The sequence below is a fragment of the Pseudophryne corroboree genome, chromosome 3, assembly GCF_028390025.1.
Source record: "Pseudophryne corroboree isolate aPseCor3 chromosome 3, aPseCor3.hap2, whole genome shotgun sequence".
Taxonomy (NCBI): domain Eukaryota; kingdom Metazoa; phylum Chordata; class Amphibia; order Anura; family Myobatrachidae; genus Pseudophryne; species Pseudophryne corroboree.
In genome coordinates, this window is record NC_086446.1 from 653,230,806 (window position 1) to 653,245,875 (window position 15,070).

The following is a 15,070-nucleotide window of genomic DNA, read 5'->3' on the forward strand; positions in this document are numbered from 1 at the left end:
TGCATCTGTGCATTCGCCTTCTGGGAAAAATGGTGGCCTCTTATGAGGCACTTCAATACGGAAGGTTTCACCCAAGACCCTTCCAGCTCGATCTGTTGGACAGATGGTCTGGATCGCATCTTCACATGCACCAGAGGATTCGTCTGTCGTCAAAGGCCAGGATCTTCCTTCTGTGGTGGCTACAGTCTTCTCACCTCATCGCAGGACGGAGGTTCGTAATTCAGAACTGGATTCTTTTAACCAAGGACGCAAGCCTCAGAGGTTGGGGAGCAGTCACTCAGGGGGTGCAGTTTCAGGGAAGATGGTCCAGTTGGGAAGTCGTCCTTCCAAATGACATTCTGGAACTCAGGGCCATATACAATGCCCTTCTGCAGGTCTCACATCTTCAAGATCGGGCAATTCAAGTCCAGTCGGACAATGTGACGGCAGTAACGTACATAAACCGACAGGTTGGAACAAAAAGCAGAGCAGCAATGTCAGAGGTGTCAAGAATTCTCATCTGAGCAGGAAGAAACGCTGTGGCGTTGTCAGCAGTCTTCATTCTGGGAGTAGACAACTGGGAAGCAGACTTCCTCAGCAGACACGACCTGCACCCAGGAGAGTGGGGCCTTCACCCGGAAGTGTTCAGGTGCTTGACAAGTCTATGGGTATATCCACAGATCGACATGATGGCCTCTCGTCTCAACAAGAAGCTGAGGCGGTATTGTTCCATGTCGAGAGACCCACAGGCGGTGGTGATAGATTCCCTGACGACTCCATCGGTCTATCAGATGGTGTACATGTTTCCTCCACTTCCTCTGATCCCAAGAATTCTAAAACGAATAAATAGGGAAAAGGTTCAAGCAATACTCATTGCTCCGGACTGGCCAAGAAGGGCCTGGTACGCGGACCTTCTGGAGATGCTCCTCGAAGATCCGTGGCCTCTACCTCTTCTGCAACAGGGCCCGTTCGTCTATCAGGACTTACCGCAGCTACATTTGACGGCATGGAAGTTGAACGGCTGATTCTAGCGAAGAGAGGGGTCCCTAACAAGGTTATCCCGACTATGATCCAAGCTAGGAAGGGGGTAACGTCTAAGCATTACCATCGTATTTGGATGAAATATGTCTCTTGGTGTGAGAGCAGAAATTATTCTGCGGTGGAATTTCATCTGGGACGTTTCCTTCTTTTTCTGCAGGAAGGCGTGGATGTGGGCCTGCGTTTGGGCTTCATAAAAGTCCAGATTTGGGACCTTGGGATCTCAGTTCCTCCAGTGCAGACAGCTAACAGGGAGGGCTGTGCTAGGCAGCCCTGAAAAGAGCTTTTCTGACAAGAAAGAAGAATTCAAAGGCTGCAGCATAGGCAAATGGTGCTATATGTCATATTGATATATCGTGCTGCGGCACCCTCACCTCCCCCAGCGGCGCTGTATACTCCTGCACCCTGGTTGCCGGGAACTTACAGCGGAGGCGCTTCGGTCTCATCAGGCACACATAAAGCCGCTGCTCTCCTGGATCACGTGGCCGCCGAAATCGCGTTCCGGTCGCGGTCTCCGGAGATGGAATGCGCCGCTGGCGTGGACACTGTGGCCGTGCAGGGACCCCACTATATCCTCCAGAGCAAGTAGCACAGGCCGGATTTACTAAAATCCGTTTAGTACAGGCCCCATAGTACCCGGTGGTGAAGTCTAGCAGAGCGGATAAGGCTCTGACCTGTAGCCCCTCCCCCAGCCCCAGGCGCCATCTACAGCAGATGTTCCCGCCCTGGAGCTGCATCTCTCTCTCTCCTTCACTCCCTGTCAGCGTTTGGGCACCATTACACGGAGCTGCGCTGATTCTGTGATTGCTAGGCACTGTCTCCTCTGTAAAGCCGCCTGCCTCATCAGCGCTGTGCATTTACAGGACACTTAAGTATCCTACATGTCGTTTAGACACTGTTAGTTAAGAACAAGTTCATAACTACAGGGATATTTAGTACAAGTATCCTGTGATATACATCCAGTATTTACTGTGCATTGTTATATCTGTATACATACATAGCTTTACTTAGCATTGCTAGTCCAGTGCAGTTTTATTATTGTTTGTAATAATTTCTGAATTGTACATGTGACTATGTGTGCCAATAGCTGCTGTGTGGTTCTTATTCAGTGTATCTCACACATATTGCTATCCCTATATTCTGTACCCTGACGGGGGCTAAGTGCATCAGGGTCCTATATACAGTATATAGGTGGTCATTCCGAGTTGTTCGCTCGTTGCCGATTTTCTCTATATTGCGATTAGTCGCTTTCTGCGCATGCGCAATGTTCGCAGAGCGCATGCGCTTAGTTATTTTACTCAAAAGTTAGGTATCTTACTCACGGCATTACGAGGTTTTTTCTTCGTTCTGCTGATCGTAGTGTGATTGACAGGAAGTGTGTGTTTCTGGGCGGAAACTGGCCGTTTTATGGGAGTGTGTGAAAAAACGCTGCAGTTTCTGGGAAAAACGCGGGAGTGGCTGGAGAAACGGGGGAGTGTCTGGGCGAACGCTGGGTGTGTTTGTGACGTCAAACCAGGAACGACAAGCACTGAACTGATCGCACTGGAAGAGTAAGTCTCGAGCTACTCAGAAACTGCAAAGAAAAATCTTTTCGCAATATTGCGAATACTTCGTTCGCAATTCTGCTAAGCTAAGATTCACTCCCAGAGGGCGGCGGCTTAGCGTGTGCACTGCTGCGAAAAGCGGCTAGCGAGTGAACAACTCGGAATGAGGGCCATAGTGTTTCACAGGATATGCTGTTTGGTATTTTTCTCTGTGTATTTCAGTCACCTTATACCACTTAAATCCTCTGCTTGTGATCTGCATTGCAATCATACTCCACAGGGTTTTTTTGTCAGGTACTGTGTCTGGCTATATTGTACTAACCCTAGAGCTACATTCTCCAATAATGTCTGCGTCACAGGGCGGCTAATCCTGCATCATTCAGTGCTGAATCATCTGATGACATCACTCCATCTAATGCTATCAAGTATTTCCTTCAAGCTTTCATGGGCAAAGCGTTGGAGTGGGCTACTCCTCTTATTGACCCCAACGATCCAATACTAACTGATCTCCCTGCTTTTCACTAAAGCCGTTCAACGGGAATTTGCCCAAAAACTGACTGTCCGAATCCGTCCATTGCGAACTCATCTGCAGCATCATTACCTGTGCAAGATCAGGGTATCAAAGACTTCCAAGTTGCCAAGGAAAGAAATACAGCAAAACCAGTTCAAGAACAACCGTCTGCTGATTTAAGACTTGGTTACGTTTCCCTTGATTCTGCTTCTGGTTCGTCATGTAGTTCGAAATTCTGTGAAGTGCAGTCTGACGTAGCACGTCTCTCCACTAATGTAAATGTTCCCATGCTCACTCTGGACTTACTAAAATTCGTATTTGTGTCGATTTGGAGGGAGATTAAACACGAATGACATCGAATGTGTGAATTTGCAACTTTTTGAATTTTTTACGCCACATTTACTATGCTGTCGTATTCTGCATTTTCGTTTTTTCCGATGTCGATGTCATTCGTAATTTCGGCCAGTGTTTTACGGGAGTGAATAGTAAAACACTGCCGACATTAACACAATGGGGTATATTTACAAAGATTCGTGTTTTTGCCGTTTTGAAGGGGGTTTGAACTCGAATCGTATCGGGTGCATTTTACTGCAACTTTTTGAATCCTGATACGATCATTCACTAAGCTGCCGACTTTTCCCAATTCGTTTTTTCCGATGTCGATGTGATTCGTAATGTTAGGCAGTGTTTTACGGGAGTGATGAGTAAAACACTGCCTGACAAAACACAAGTAACCCCGGCCGGATCTGTGAGATCCGTGCAGGGCTTCATTGTGTACCTTAAAAAGGTGTTTAAAGTCGTTAAAAATCAGAAAAAAATTGCGTGGGGTCCCCCCTCCTAAGCACAACCAGCCTCGGGCTCTTTGAGCCGGTCCTGGTTGACAAAATATGGGCAAAAAAATGACAGGGGTTCCCCCATATTTCATCAACCAGCACCGGGCTCTGCGCCTGGTCCTGGTTCCAAAAATACGGGGGACAAATAGCGTAGGGGTCCCCCGTATTTTTGAAACCAGCACCGGGCTCCACTAGCCAGGTACATAATGCCATAGCCGGGGGACACTTTTATACTGCTCCCTGCGGCCCTGGCATTACATACCCAACTAGTCACCCCTGGCCGGGGTACCCTGGAGGACTGGGAACCCCTTAAATCAAGGGGTCCCCCCCCTCCAGCCACCCAAGGGCCAGGGGTGAAGCCCGAGGCTGTCCCCCCCATCCAAGGGCGGCGGATAGGGGGCTGATAGCCATGTGTAAAAAATGTGAATATTGTTTTTAGTAGCAGTACTACAAGTCCCAGCAAGCCTCCCCCGCAAGCTGGTACTTGGAGAACCACAAGTACCAGCATGCGGTTGAAAACCTGGTACCTGTAGTACTACTACTAAAAAAATACCCCCCAAAAAACAGGACACACACACACCGTGAAAGTATAAGTTTATTACATACATGCACACCTCCATACATACATACATACATACTTACCTATGTTCCCACGAGGCTCGGTCCTCTTCTCCATGTAGAATCCTTGGGGGACCTGTGAAAAAAATTATACTCACATAATCCAGTGTAGATTGTGTCCAAAGTATAATCCACGTACTTGGCAAAACAAAAAATCAGAAACCCGACCACGCACTGAAAGGGGTCCCATGTTTACACATGGGACTCCTTTCCCCGACTGCCAGGACCCCCCCTGACTCCTGTCAAAGAGGGTCCCTTCAGCTAATCAGGGAGCGCCACGTCGTGGCACTCTCCTGATTGGCTGTGTGCTCCTGTAGTGTCTGTGAGGCAGCACACGGCACAGATACAATGTAGCGCCTATGCGCTCCATTGTAGCCAATGGTGGGAACTTTGCGGTCAGCGGTTGACCGCGAGTAACCTCAACCGCTGACCGCAAAGTTCCCACCATTGGATACAATGGAGCGCCTATGCGCTACATTGTATCTCTGCCGTGCGCAGCCTGACTGACAGCTCAGGAGCGCACAGCCAATCAGGAGAGTGCCACGACGTGGCGCTCCCTGATTGGCTGAAGGGACCCTCTTTGACAGGAGTCACGTGGGGTGCCGGCAGTCGGGAAAAGGGGTCCCATGTGTAAACATGGGACCCCTTTCAGTGCGTGGTTCGGGTTTTTCGGTTTGTTTTTTTGCCAAGTACGTGGATTACAAGTAGAAGAGGACAGAAGCTACACTGGATTGTGTGAGTATAATTTTATTCACAGGTACCCCGTGGATTCTACATGGAGAAGTGGACCGAGCCTCGTGTGAACACACAGTAGATAAGTATGTGTGTATGTAGGTGTGCATGTATGTAATAAAGTTTTACTGTCACGGTGTGTGTGTTCTGTTATTTTTTTTTTTTTGTAGTAGTAGTACTACAGGTACCAGCAAGCCCGTTTTTCCACCGCATGCTGGTACTTGTGGTTCTCCAAGTACCAGCTTGTGGGGGAGGCTTGCTGGGACTTGTAGTACTGCTACAAAAAACAATATTCTTTTTTTTACACTTGGCTATCAGCCCCACATACGCCGCCCTTGGATGGGGGGGGGGGGGGGGGGGGGGGACAGCCTTGGGCTTCACCCCTGGCCCTTGGGTGGCTGGAGGGGGGGGGAGACCCCTTGATTTAAGGGGTCTCCACTCCTCCAGGGTACCCCGGCCAGGGGTGACTAGTTAGTGATTTAATGCCAGGGCCGCAGGGACCTATTTAAAAGTGTCCCCCGGCTGTGGCATTATCTCTCTGACTAGTGGAGCCCGGTGCTGGTGTTAAAAATAAGGGGGACCCCTACGCTTTTTGTCCCCCGTATTTTTGGCACCAGGACCAGGCGCAGAGCCCGGTGCTGGTTGATCAAATATGGGGGAACCCCTGTCCATTTTCCCCCCATATTTTTTCAACCAGGACCGGCTCAGAGAGCCCGAGGCTGGTTTTGCTTAGGAGGGGGGACCCCACACAATTTTTTTTTCCTGATTTTAAACACTTTCCCACCCCTTCCCACTGATAAACATGCACGGACCTCATGGATCCGTGCATGACTATCAGAACACGGTAAAAAAAAAGCAGGTATGTTTTAAAACTGCTTTTTTTTACGATTTGTATTTTTTCACGGCAGTGTTTGGCTATTGCCGGCAGTGTTTGTGAAATAGAATTTTTAGTAAATTACCAAGTTGTATAAAATAACATGCGTATTTGACTGATGGTGTATTCATTCGTATTTTTTTCTTTGACTTCCAAAAAAATACGAATTCCCTCATCACTGCCGAGATTTTAGTTTAGTAAATTCCCGAGATGACACTTTGACGAAAAAACACCAAATCGGTCAAAATCGGGACCTTAGTAAATATACCCCTTGGACTCAGATTCCGAAGGTGAGTTTGTTGATGACTCAAGCTACATTATGGGTGGTACTATTCTTCCTAGCCATGTCTTCTCCTAGGAAGATAATTCTGTTTTCAGTGATGGTCAATGGTCCACTTGTTCGGATGACAAAAGTCTGGCTTCTGAAGAAGAAGATTGGAGGACTTCTAGCAATCCAGTTGCTTCAGGCTTTCCACGCCAGATTTCCTCTCAAGCCTAAGAAGTGTCCTGGGGCCACTCCTAAAGGGGGGCTGCTGTCACGATCCAGGTAATTCCTTATCAGTATTTACCTTCCAAATGCCTACTGAGACTGTCCCATCGTTCCAAGCCTGGATTCCATCTGCACTGTCTGCGTGCAGCACGCTGCATCTCATTGTCTCAAGTCTCTTCACTGTGATTCTGGCAGCTTCATGGTTAAAACTCACATGCAAGTTACAAACAGTCTTTCCCTCCAAGTTCAAACATGGGTGCAGCCATGTTTGTTTTTATCACGTTACTTTTCAGCCTATCAGCTGCACTCTGGTTCCTGCCTAATTATCCAGCAGCTGCACTCTAGACTCTGCTTAATCAGCCAGCCAATCCCTGCTTCCCAGCTGGTATAAATATCCTGTTCCTGGGCTGGAAAGTGGTCAGTGCTTCAGTTGTCATCCTAGTGAAACCAGTCTCTTCCTATTGTGGTCGTTCCTGCCTGCAAACTCCGCTAGAGACTCGCACCAGTTCCACTCTCCATGGTGCAGCCTGACTCTGCAGTATCCCATTATTGCATCCTGCGTCTGGCAGATTACTATAACACCGGCTTCCAGCATTCCAGCTTCCAGCGGTGCCCTGTTCCTGTATTCCGGTAATCTGCGCTCTCAAGCATCTCCTGTATATGCTCTCAAGCATCTCCTGTATTTGTGCTCTCAAGCATCTCCTGTATCTGCGCTCTCAAGCATCTCTTGTATCTGCGCTCTCAAACATCTCCTGTATCTGCGCTCTCAAACATCTCCTGTATCAGCGCTCACAAGCATCTCCTGTATCTGCGCTCACAAGCATCTCCTGTATCTGCGCTCACAAGCATCTCCTGTATCTGCGCTCACAAGCATCTCCTGTATCTGCGCTCACAAGCATCTCCTGTATCTGCGCTCACAAGCATCTCCTGTATATGCTCTCAAGCATCTCCTGTATATGCTCACAAGCATCTCCTGTATCTGCGCTCACAAGCATCACCAGTATATGCTTCTAAGCATCACCTACATAACTCCTCGCTCTCAAGCTACAGTTTGCATTCCAATGCTCTTCAGTGCATTGGTGTGGTAAAGGACTCACCATCTCCAGGTCCTTTAAGACTGTTCTATTGTACCACACCTAGAGACTTCCTATGTGCATCTCTGAGAGCTGTGACTTGTCATCCTGTTACCATACTGCTAACTGTCGCTATCATTTGTGAGCTGAGTTCATTTAATAAACCTGTTGAACATATCCTCTGTTGTCGTGGTCACGCCTTCGGGCTTTAGGTACTGCAGGTTCACGCATGTCCAGGAGTCCTATCTGGCTCTCACATTTAAGTATACCTCAGCCCCTACAACTGAGGCTTCCAGTAGTGTGCACCAGCCCTCAGTTGTGACAGCCATCTCTTTCAAGAAACGTCCCCCTCGCCAGTTTTGCTCGACAAATATCCCTTCGGATCCGTTAAAAGTAAAAACTCTACATTTGGTGGTACAATCCCTCCTGGACACAGGAGTTATAGTGCTGGTGCCTCTGGCTCAGAGAGGCAGGGGGTATTATTCAACGCTGTTCCTAGTTCCGAAACCGAATGGATCCTCACGGCCCATTCTCAACCCCAAGTCTTCGAACAAATTTGTGAAGGTATCCAAATTCCGTATGGAAACTCTTCGCTCTATTGTTCTGGCCTTGGAGCACAAGAACTATATGGTATCCCGGGACATACAGGATGCTTACCTACATATACCTATTGCCATGTCGTATCAGCAATATCTGCGGTTTGCTATTGGCAACCTACATTATCAATTCCAGGCCTTGCCTTTTGAACTGACCACGGCTCTGCGAATCTTCACTAAGGTCATGGCGGCCATGACGGCCCTTCTCTGCTATCAGAGTATCAGGATCCTGCTGTATCTGGACTACTTGTTGATCCTGGCGAACTCCCCAGAGGCTCTCCTCCGTCATCTGGAACTGATGGTCCAATTCCTGCAAGCCCACTGGTGGCTCATCAACTGGAATAAAGTCTCGCTGGTTTCTGCTCAGAGCATGGTACACCTGGGGGCGTTACTGGACACACACAACCAACGGTTGTTCTTGTCTCCGGAGGAGGTCTTGAAACTTCAGGACAGGATACGATGCTTCCTCTCTCGCCCTCGTGTGTCGATACACTCGGCAATGCAAGTACTAGGCCTCATGGTGTCGGCTTTCGACATGGTAGAGTACGCTCAATTTCATTCTCGCCCTCTGCAGCAGTTAATCCTCTCCAAGTGTGACGGCCTGCCTCATCGGATCAGGTCTCGCATGATTTTCTTGACTCCTGAAGTTCATCTGTCTTTGAGCTGGTGGCTCCAGGACCAACGATTGAGCAGGGGTCGTCCCTTCTGGATCTCCAACTGGGTCCTCCTAATGACGGATGCCAGTCTGTGGGGTTGGGGCGCGGTGTTGGAGCAGCATTCTATTCAGGGTCGGTGGACCAGGGAGGAATCTCTCCTTCCGATAAACATTCTGGAGTTGCGGACAGTGTTCAATGTTCTGAAACTGGCCCTGCCTCTGGTACAGAACAGGCCTGTTCAAGTACAGTCGGACATTGCCACCACGGTGGCATACATAAATCATCAAGGCAGCACTCGAAGCTGCATGGCAATGATGGAAGTGTCAAGGATTCTTCTATGGGCGAAACGCCATCTGCCAGCCATATCAGCAGTGTTCATTCTGGGGGTCCTCAACTGTGAAGCGGACTTCCTCAGTCGTCAGGACGTACATGCCGGACAGTGGAGCCTTCATCTGGAAGTATTTCAACTCCTAGTGGACAAGTGGGGCCTACCAGATGTAGACCTGATGGCGTCTCGACAAAATCACAAGGTTCCGGTCTTCGGAGCAAGGACAAGGGATCCTCAAGCAGCGTTTGTGGATGCCCTGGCAATTCCATGGAACTTTTGGGTGCCATACGTGTTCCCTCCAGTGTCGCTCTTGCCCAGGGTAATAAGGAAGTTCAAGCAAGAAGGAGGATTACTACTTCTAATTGCTCCAGCGTGGCCCAGACGACATTGGTTCTCGGACCTGCAGGGTCTCTCAATAGAGCGTCCTCTTCTACTTCTGCAACGCCCAGACCTCTTCATTCAGGGCCCTTGTGTCTACCAGGATCTGGCCCGACTGGCTTTGACTGTGTGGCTCTTGAAGCTTCAGTTCTGAGGGCCAAAGGATTTTCTGAGGCGGCCCTTCAAACTATGTTGAAAGCCCGTAAGCCGGCTTCGGCTCGGATTTATTATAGGGTCTGGAATTCTTACTTCACCTGGTGTGCTGATAAGAATTATAATGTGTACAAGTTCAGTACTGCAAAATTTTGGGCTTTTCTGCAACAGGGCCTGGACTTAGGCCTTTGTCTGGCCTCCCTCAAGGTTCATATTTCGGCCTTGTCGGTATGGTTTCAGAGAAAAATTGCCACTCTGCCTGACGTTCATACTTTCACTCAGGGTATTTTACGGATTCAACCTCCCTATGTTCCTCCTGTGGCTCCTTGGGATTTGTCGGTTGTTCTGGATGCCCTACAAGAGTCTCCGTTTGAACCTCTTGAGTCTGTGGACCTTAAATGGCTTACACTTAAGGTCTTATTTTTGCTGGCGATTGCCTCTGCTAGAAGGGTTTCAGACTTTGATGCCTTATCCTGTCGGTCACCCTTTCTGATTTTTCACCATGACCATGCGGTTCTTAGAACTCGCCCTGGTTATCTACCTAAGGTGGTGTCATTTTTCCACCTTAACCAAGAGATTGTGGTTCCGGCCTTTATCTCTCCTGGTTTGTCCTCCAAAGAACGGTCTTTGGATGTGGTACGGGCTCTCCGTATATATGTGAAGAGAACCGCCTCTCTTAGGAGATCTGATTCTCTATTTGTCCTTTTTGGTTTTCACAAACGTGGCTGGCCTGCGAATAAGCAGGCCAGATGGATTAGAATGGTGATTGCACAAGCTTATGTACAGGCTGGGCTTCCAGCTCCTGCTACTATCAAGGCCTATTCTACTCGGTCTGTTGGACCTTCTGGGGCGGTCCACCATGGCGCGTCCCTAGAACAATTGTGCAAGGCGGCTACGTGGTCCTCAGTGAACACGTTCATCAGGTTCTATGCCTTTGATACTTCCACCTCCCAGGATGCTTCCTTTGGACGCCGGGTTCTTGTGCCCGCTACAGTGTGTCCCCTCCCATGAGGAACTGCTTTAGGAAATCCCTGATGTTATTCCCTGTGGAATACCAGTATACCCCGCTGCAGAAAAGGAGATTTATTGTAAGACTTACCATTGTTAAATCTCTTTCTGCGAGGTACACTGGATTCCACAGGGCGCCCACCCTGACGCACTTAGCTTCTTCGGGTTTGTATGGCATTAGCTGCTGGTACCTTCTCCTGTCGTGAGAATTTGGTTATCTGTGGCTACAAACTACTGTCGTCTCTTTTACCTGCTACTGCATTGGACTGGTTAACAAAACTAAGCTCCAGTGCCTGGAGGCGGGGCTATAGAGGAGGCAGTGCATCCTGGGAACAGTCAAAGCTTTAGCCTGTTGGTGCCTCGGACCAAGATCCAACTCTACACCCCGATGTTATTCGCTATGGAATCCAGTGTACCTCGCAGAAAGAAATTTAAAAATGGTAAGTCTTACCATAAATCTTTTTTAAATTTTCCATTAGGACAGAACTGAACTCGGAACTCGTCAGCAATTTCTTCCTAAAGTGGTGTCCGCATTTCATATCAACCAACCTATTGTGGTTCCGGTTGTCACCGACACCTCTGCTACTTCAAAGTCTCTGGATGTTGTAAGGGCTTTGAAGGTGTATGTGAAAAAAACAAACAGCTTGTCACGGAAAGACTGACTCGCTGTTTGTTCTTTATGATCCCAATAAGATTGGGTGGCCTGCTTCAAAGCAGACAACTGCACGCTGGATCAGACTTACTATCCAGCATACTTATTCCACGGCAAGTTTGCCATGTCCAAAATCTATACACTCTACTAGATCGGTGGGTTCTTCCTGGGCGGCTGCCCGGGGTGTCTCAGCTTTACAGCTCTGCCGTGCAGCTACTTGGTCAGGTTCGTACACGTTTGCTAAGTTCTAAAAGTTCGATTCTTTGGCCTCTGAGGACCTTCAGTTTGGTCAATCAGTTCTGCAGGAACCTCAGCACTCTCCCACCCGGTTTGGGAGCTTTGGTACATCCCCATGGTACTAAATGGACCCCAATATCCTCTAGGACGTAAGAGAAAATAGGATTTTAATTACCTACCGGTAAATCCTTTTCTCCTAGTCCGTAGAGAATACTGGGCGCCCACCCAGTGCTTCGTTCTTCCTGCACGGTTACTTGGTTTAGTAATGTTGGTTCAGCCATTGCTGTTCCTGTTTCAAGTTTGGTTAGCTTGGCTTTCCTTTTGTTGTGTGTGTGTGTGTGTGTGTGTGCTGGTTCGGAATCTCACCACTATCCTTATCTATCCTTCTCTCAAAGTATGTCCGTCTCCCCTGGCACAGTTTCCTAGACTGAGTCTGGTAAGAGGAGCATAGAGGGAGGAGCCAGCCCACACTATCAAATTCTTAAAGTGCCCATGGCTCCTAGTGGACCCGTCTATACCCATGGTATTAAATGGACCCCAGAATCCTCTACGGACTACGAGAAAAGGATTTACCGGTAGGTAAATAAAATCCTATTTTTTTTTTATGTCCTCCCTATATTTTTGTAATCTATTTTGTGCCATTGTTTAATACATTAATAGCCTTTTATTAATAAGTTGGTGGCTTTGCCACTTTAGTAATACAGTAGCTTTCCATTATCTCTTCCAGTCCCAGCTCACCGCACCATTTCCCTGAGATATATTTATAAAAAAAAATTCTTGTAACTTGCATGCTGCTCGCTTAGGGTACACCTGATTTTTCTCTTGTCTTCTGCCTTTCTTGTTATATTCAATGGGCTCAGGATAGACCGGCAGCGGGGACTCTTCTTTCAGGTACGAGGCTCCTCTTCACTTACTCAAAGCTGAGACATAGTGACCTCATGATGTCTTATTCACCAACTACTGCAGACAGCCAGAGCCGGAGGAGGGGAGCTGGGCATGCCATGAGCATATCATCCAAAGAGGTGTGCACTACAGGGGTAGATTGAAAGCATCATTATTGGTTTTGCCAGTAGCCATGTTGCCTTAAGTGCATCATACAGTGGGAGATGGCACCGTACGTAAGTTATAGGGAAGGATGCAACAAAGCATATTTTGTGGTCAAACCTCCGAAAATGCAGTTTTCGGTGATTTGAGCACTTCTTCACATATCCACCAAGCTCCGGAAAGTGGTGCATTCCGGAGCTTGGACCTGGTGGGGTGATGCATTCTGAAGCTTGGGCCTGGTGGGGTGATGCATTCTGGAGCTTTTGCCTGGTGGGTAACAATGGTGTTACCCAATAGAATCCTATGGGCTTCTATTCATATTGCCCTCTGGGAGGGATCCAATCCTAGTACCCCCCGCGGTGCATTCGTCATATGACACATGCGCAGATGAACTCCCGGGTCTAAAACCCTGAAGTCCCCACAATGCAAAGGACAGCTCTCCTTTTGCTGAAATCTTCATGTATACAACATTAATAAATGCTGATATGCATGTGATGAGTGTCGGGATGCATTGGATTCAAAATGCGATGCTTAATGCATTCCTCCCAAAATTTTAAGAGAAAGACTATTAATAATTTGCAAATATACAATTCTAATGATTTGTTAAGTATAATAAAATGTAATAACATATCACCCACATGGAAAAAATAATGCCAGCTTCCCAACATTAGGGAAATACTTAAAATTAATAATACGATTTGGATATAACCCACCTACTGTAGATATTGCGTCACCATCTTCTAAGTAACAGTCATTCAAAGTCCGTTCTCTTGGACCTACATTGATGGAGACATATTAAATTTCATAGGGCTGGAGGTCAGGAAAATAATTAAAGGGATTTGAAGGTAGGTGTATGTGGTGCCACAATCTAGTCATGTGCTATCTTCCCTGCATGCCATACTTCAACTAAGGTTGTCCATCAGTGGATGGCAACAGTTTTGCCATTGATGGAAGAGGTCCGTTGTTTCTCTGCGATAAAGGAGGTTTAATACTGACGCTGTTGAAGTTGTTCTGCTCCACTTCTGAGCTCTCTACTTCTCCCTCACCCTCTCAATGGCAAAATATACAGCCAGCATTAGCCAGTCCTATTGAGTGTGAGACCATACAGAGATAATGTAATCTGTTTCCTAGCTCCAATTCCAATGTGCCATCAGCTCAGATTGGTATACCATTTAGGTCAGTATAGTCCTATAGTTGATCCCATTGTAGATCCGGAGATTGTGCATTGTGTGCTGATGTAAAATATCAGATTCAAACCGTTGAAGGCCTTCCATGGAAGGTTGGTTTCCTGACATCAATAGAAAGTACTGATGGAGACCATCAATGGGAAAATCTTTGATGGAAAACACTACCTTTTAACACTGTCCAAAAAAATGTGAATGTCTACTGGGGAGCTCCCAAAGGAAGAACCTCCATGTGACTGCCATATTGGAAGGGACAGCCTTAGATGTGGCTATTGAACCTTAAATGTTTTGACCCATTGTTTTTTTTTTACAGATTGGCTGAGGTGATGCAACAGAAAACCTCTGAAGGAAGCAAGTCCGCGTGGCAGGACTCATTGAGAAATGGTAATTTATATAAGCCTTTTCGTTGTCCACAATGTGGAGAACATGCACGTTTCAGGAGTCTCTCCTCTTTGAGGGCCCATCTTGACTACATGCACAGCTATGAGGAAAGGTATTTTTTGGGAAAGTCCGGACTTTTTTGCTCACTGAAAGAGACAGATCTGGAGAACTTTATAGGACCACTCGATGAAACCCAGATGGAATCTATCGACAATGCCCTAAATAAAAAGAGTGAATCAACTTTTTGTGGGTTAAAATATGACAGCAAGAAGGACAGCAGTCCAATACAGATATTATCAGAAAGGCCTTCTCCTCTTGTGAAAAGTCCCTTCTCAGATAATTCTACAAAACATCACAAATATGTCATTGGATATCCCATACAAAGTACAAAATTTGAACTAGAGCCTCAAGAGAAGTCCGTGCTTAACCAGCTTACTGGAAATGTTGACAAGAACATAGAAAAGCAAATCGATAAACTCAATAAAGAACTTTGTTATAAAACATCTGAATTGTTGGAAGTGCGGGCTGCATTTTTACAGCTTTCCCAGAAGAAGCAGGAAGTGCAGCACAGAGAAAGAGACCTTAGTCGACAGGTGGATGTGGCTGTTGAGTTGATCGCAGTCCTTCGTCAGAGACTGACAGAGTCTGAGCAGGAACTGCAGAGGAAAGAGGAGTAAGTAACCGTCAGCTACAGGAAAAAAAAACTAAAAGCATTATTTGGGTAATATTATTATTTCTCTGACGTCCTAGTGGATGCTGGG

At 47.3% G+C, this 15,070-nt stretch overlaps 1 protein-coding gene across 1 annotated transcript in view; it reads left to right on the top strand.

Moving 5' to 3' along the window:
• The window catches only part of ZNF365 (zinc finger protein 365), a 175,405-nt gene that overhangs the window by 76,061 nt on the left and 84,274 nt on the right, over positions 1-15,070 (top strand). The window contains exon 2 of the mRNA XM_063961817.1: positions 14,242-14,982. Within this exon, the coding sequence (XP_063817887.1) occupies positions 14,255-14,982 (728 nt within the window). The 5' untranslated portion in view covers positions 14,242-14,254. The remainder of the gene's footprint in view (positions 1-14,241; positions 14,983-15,070) is intronic.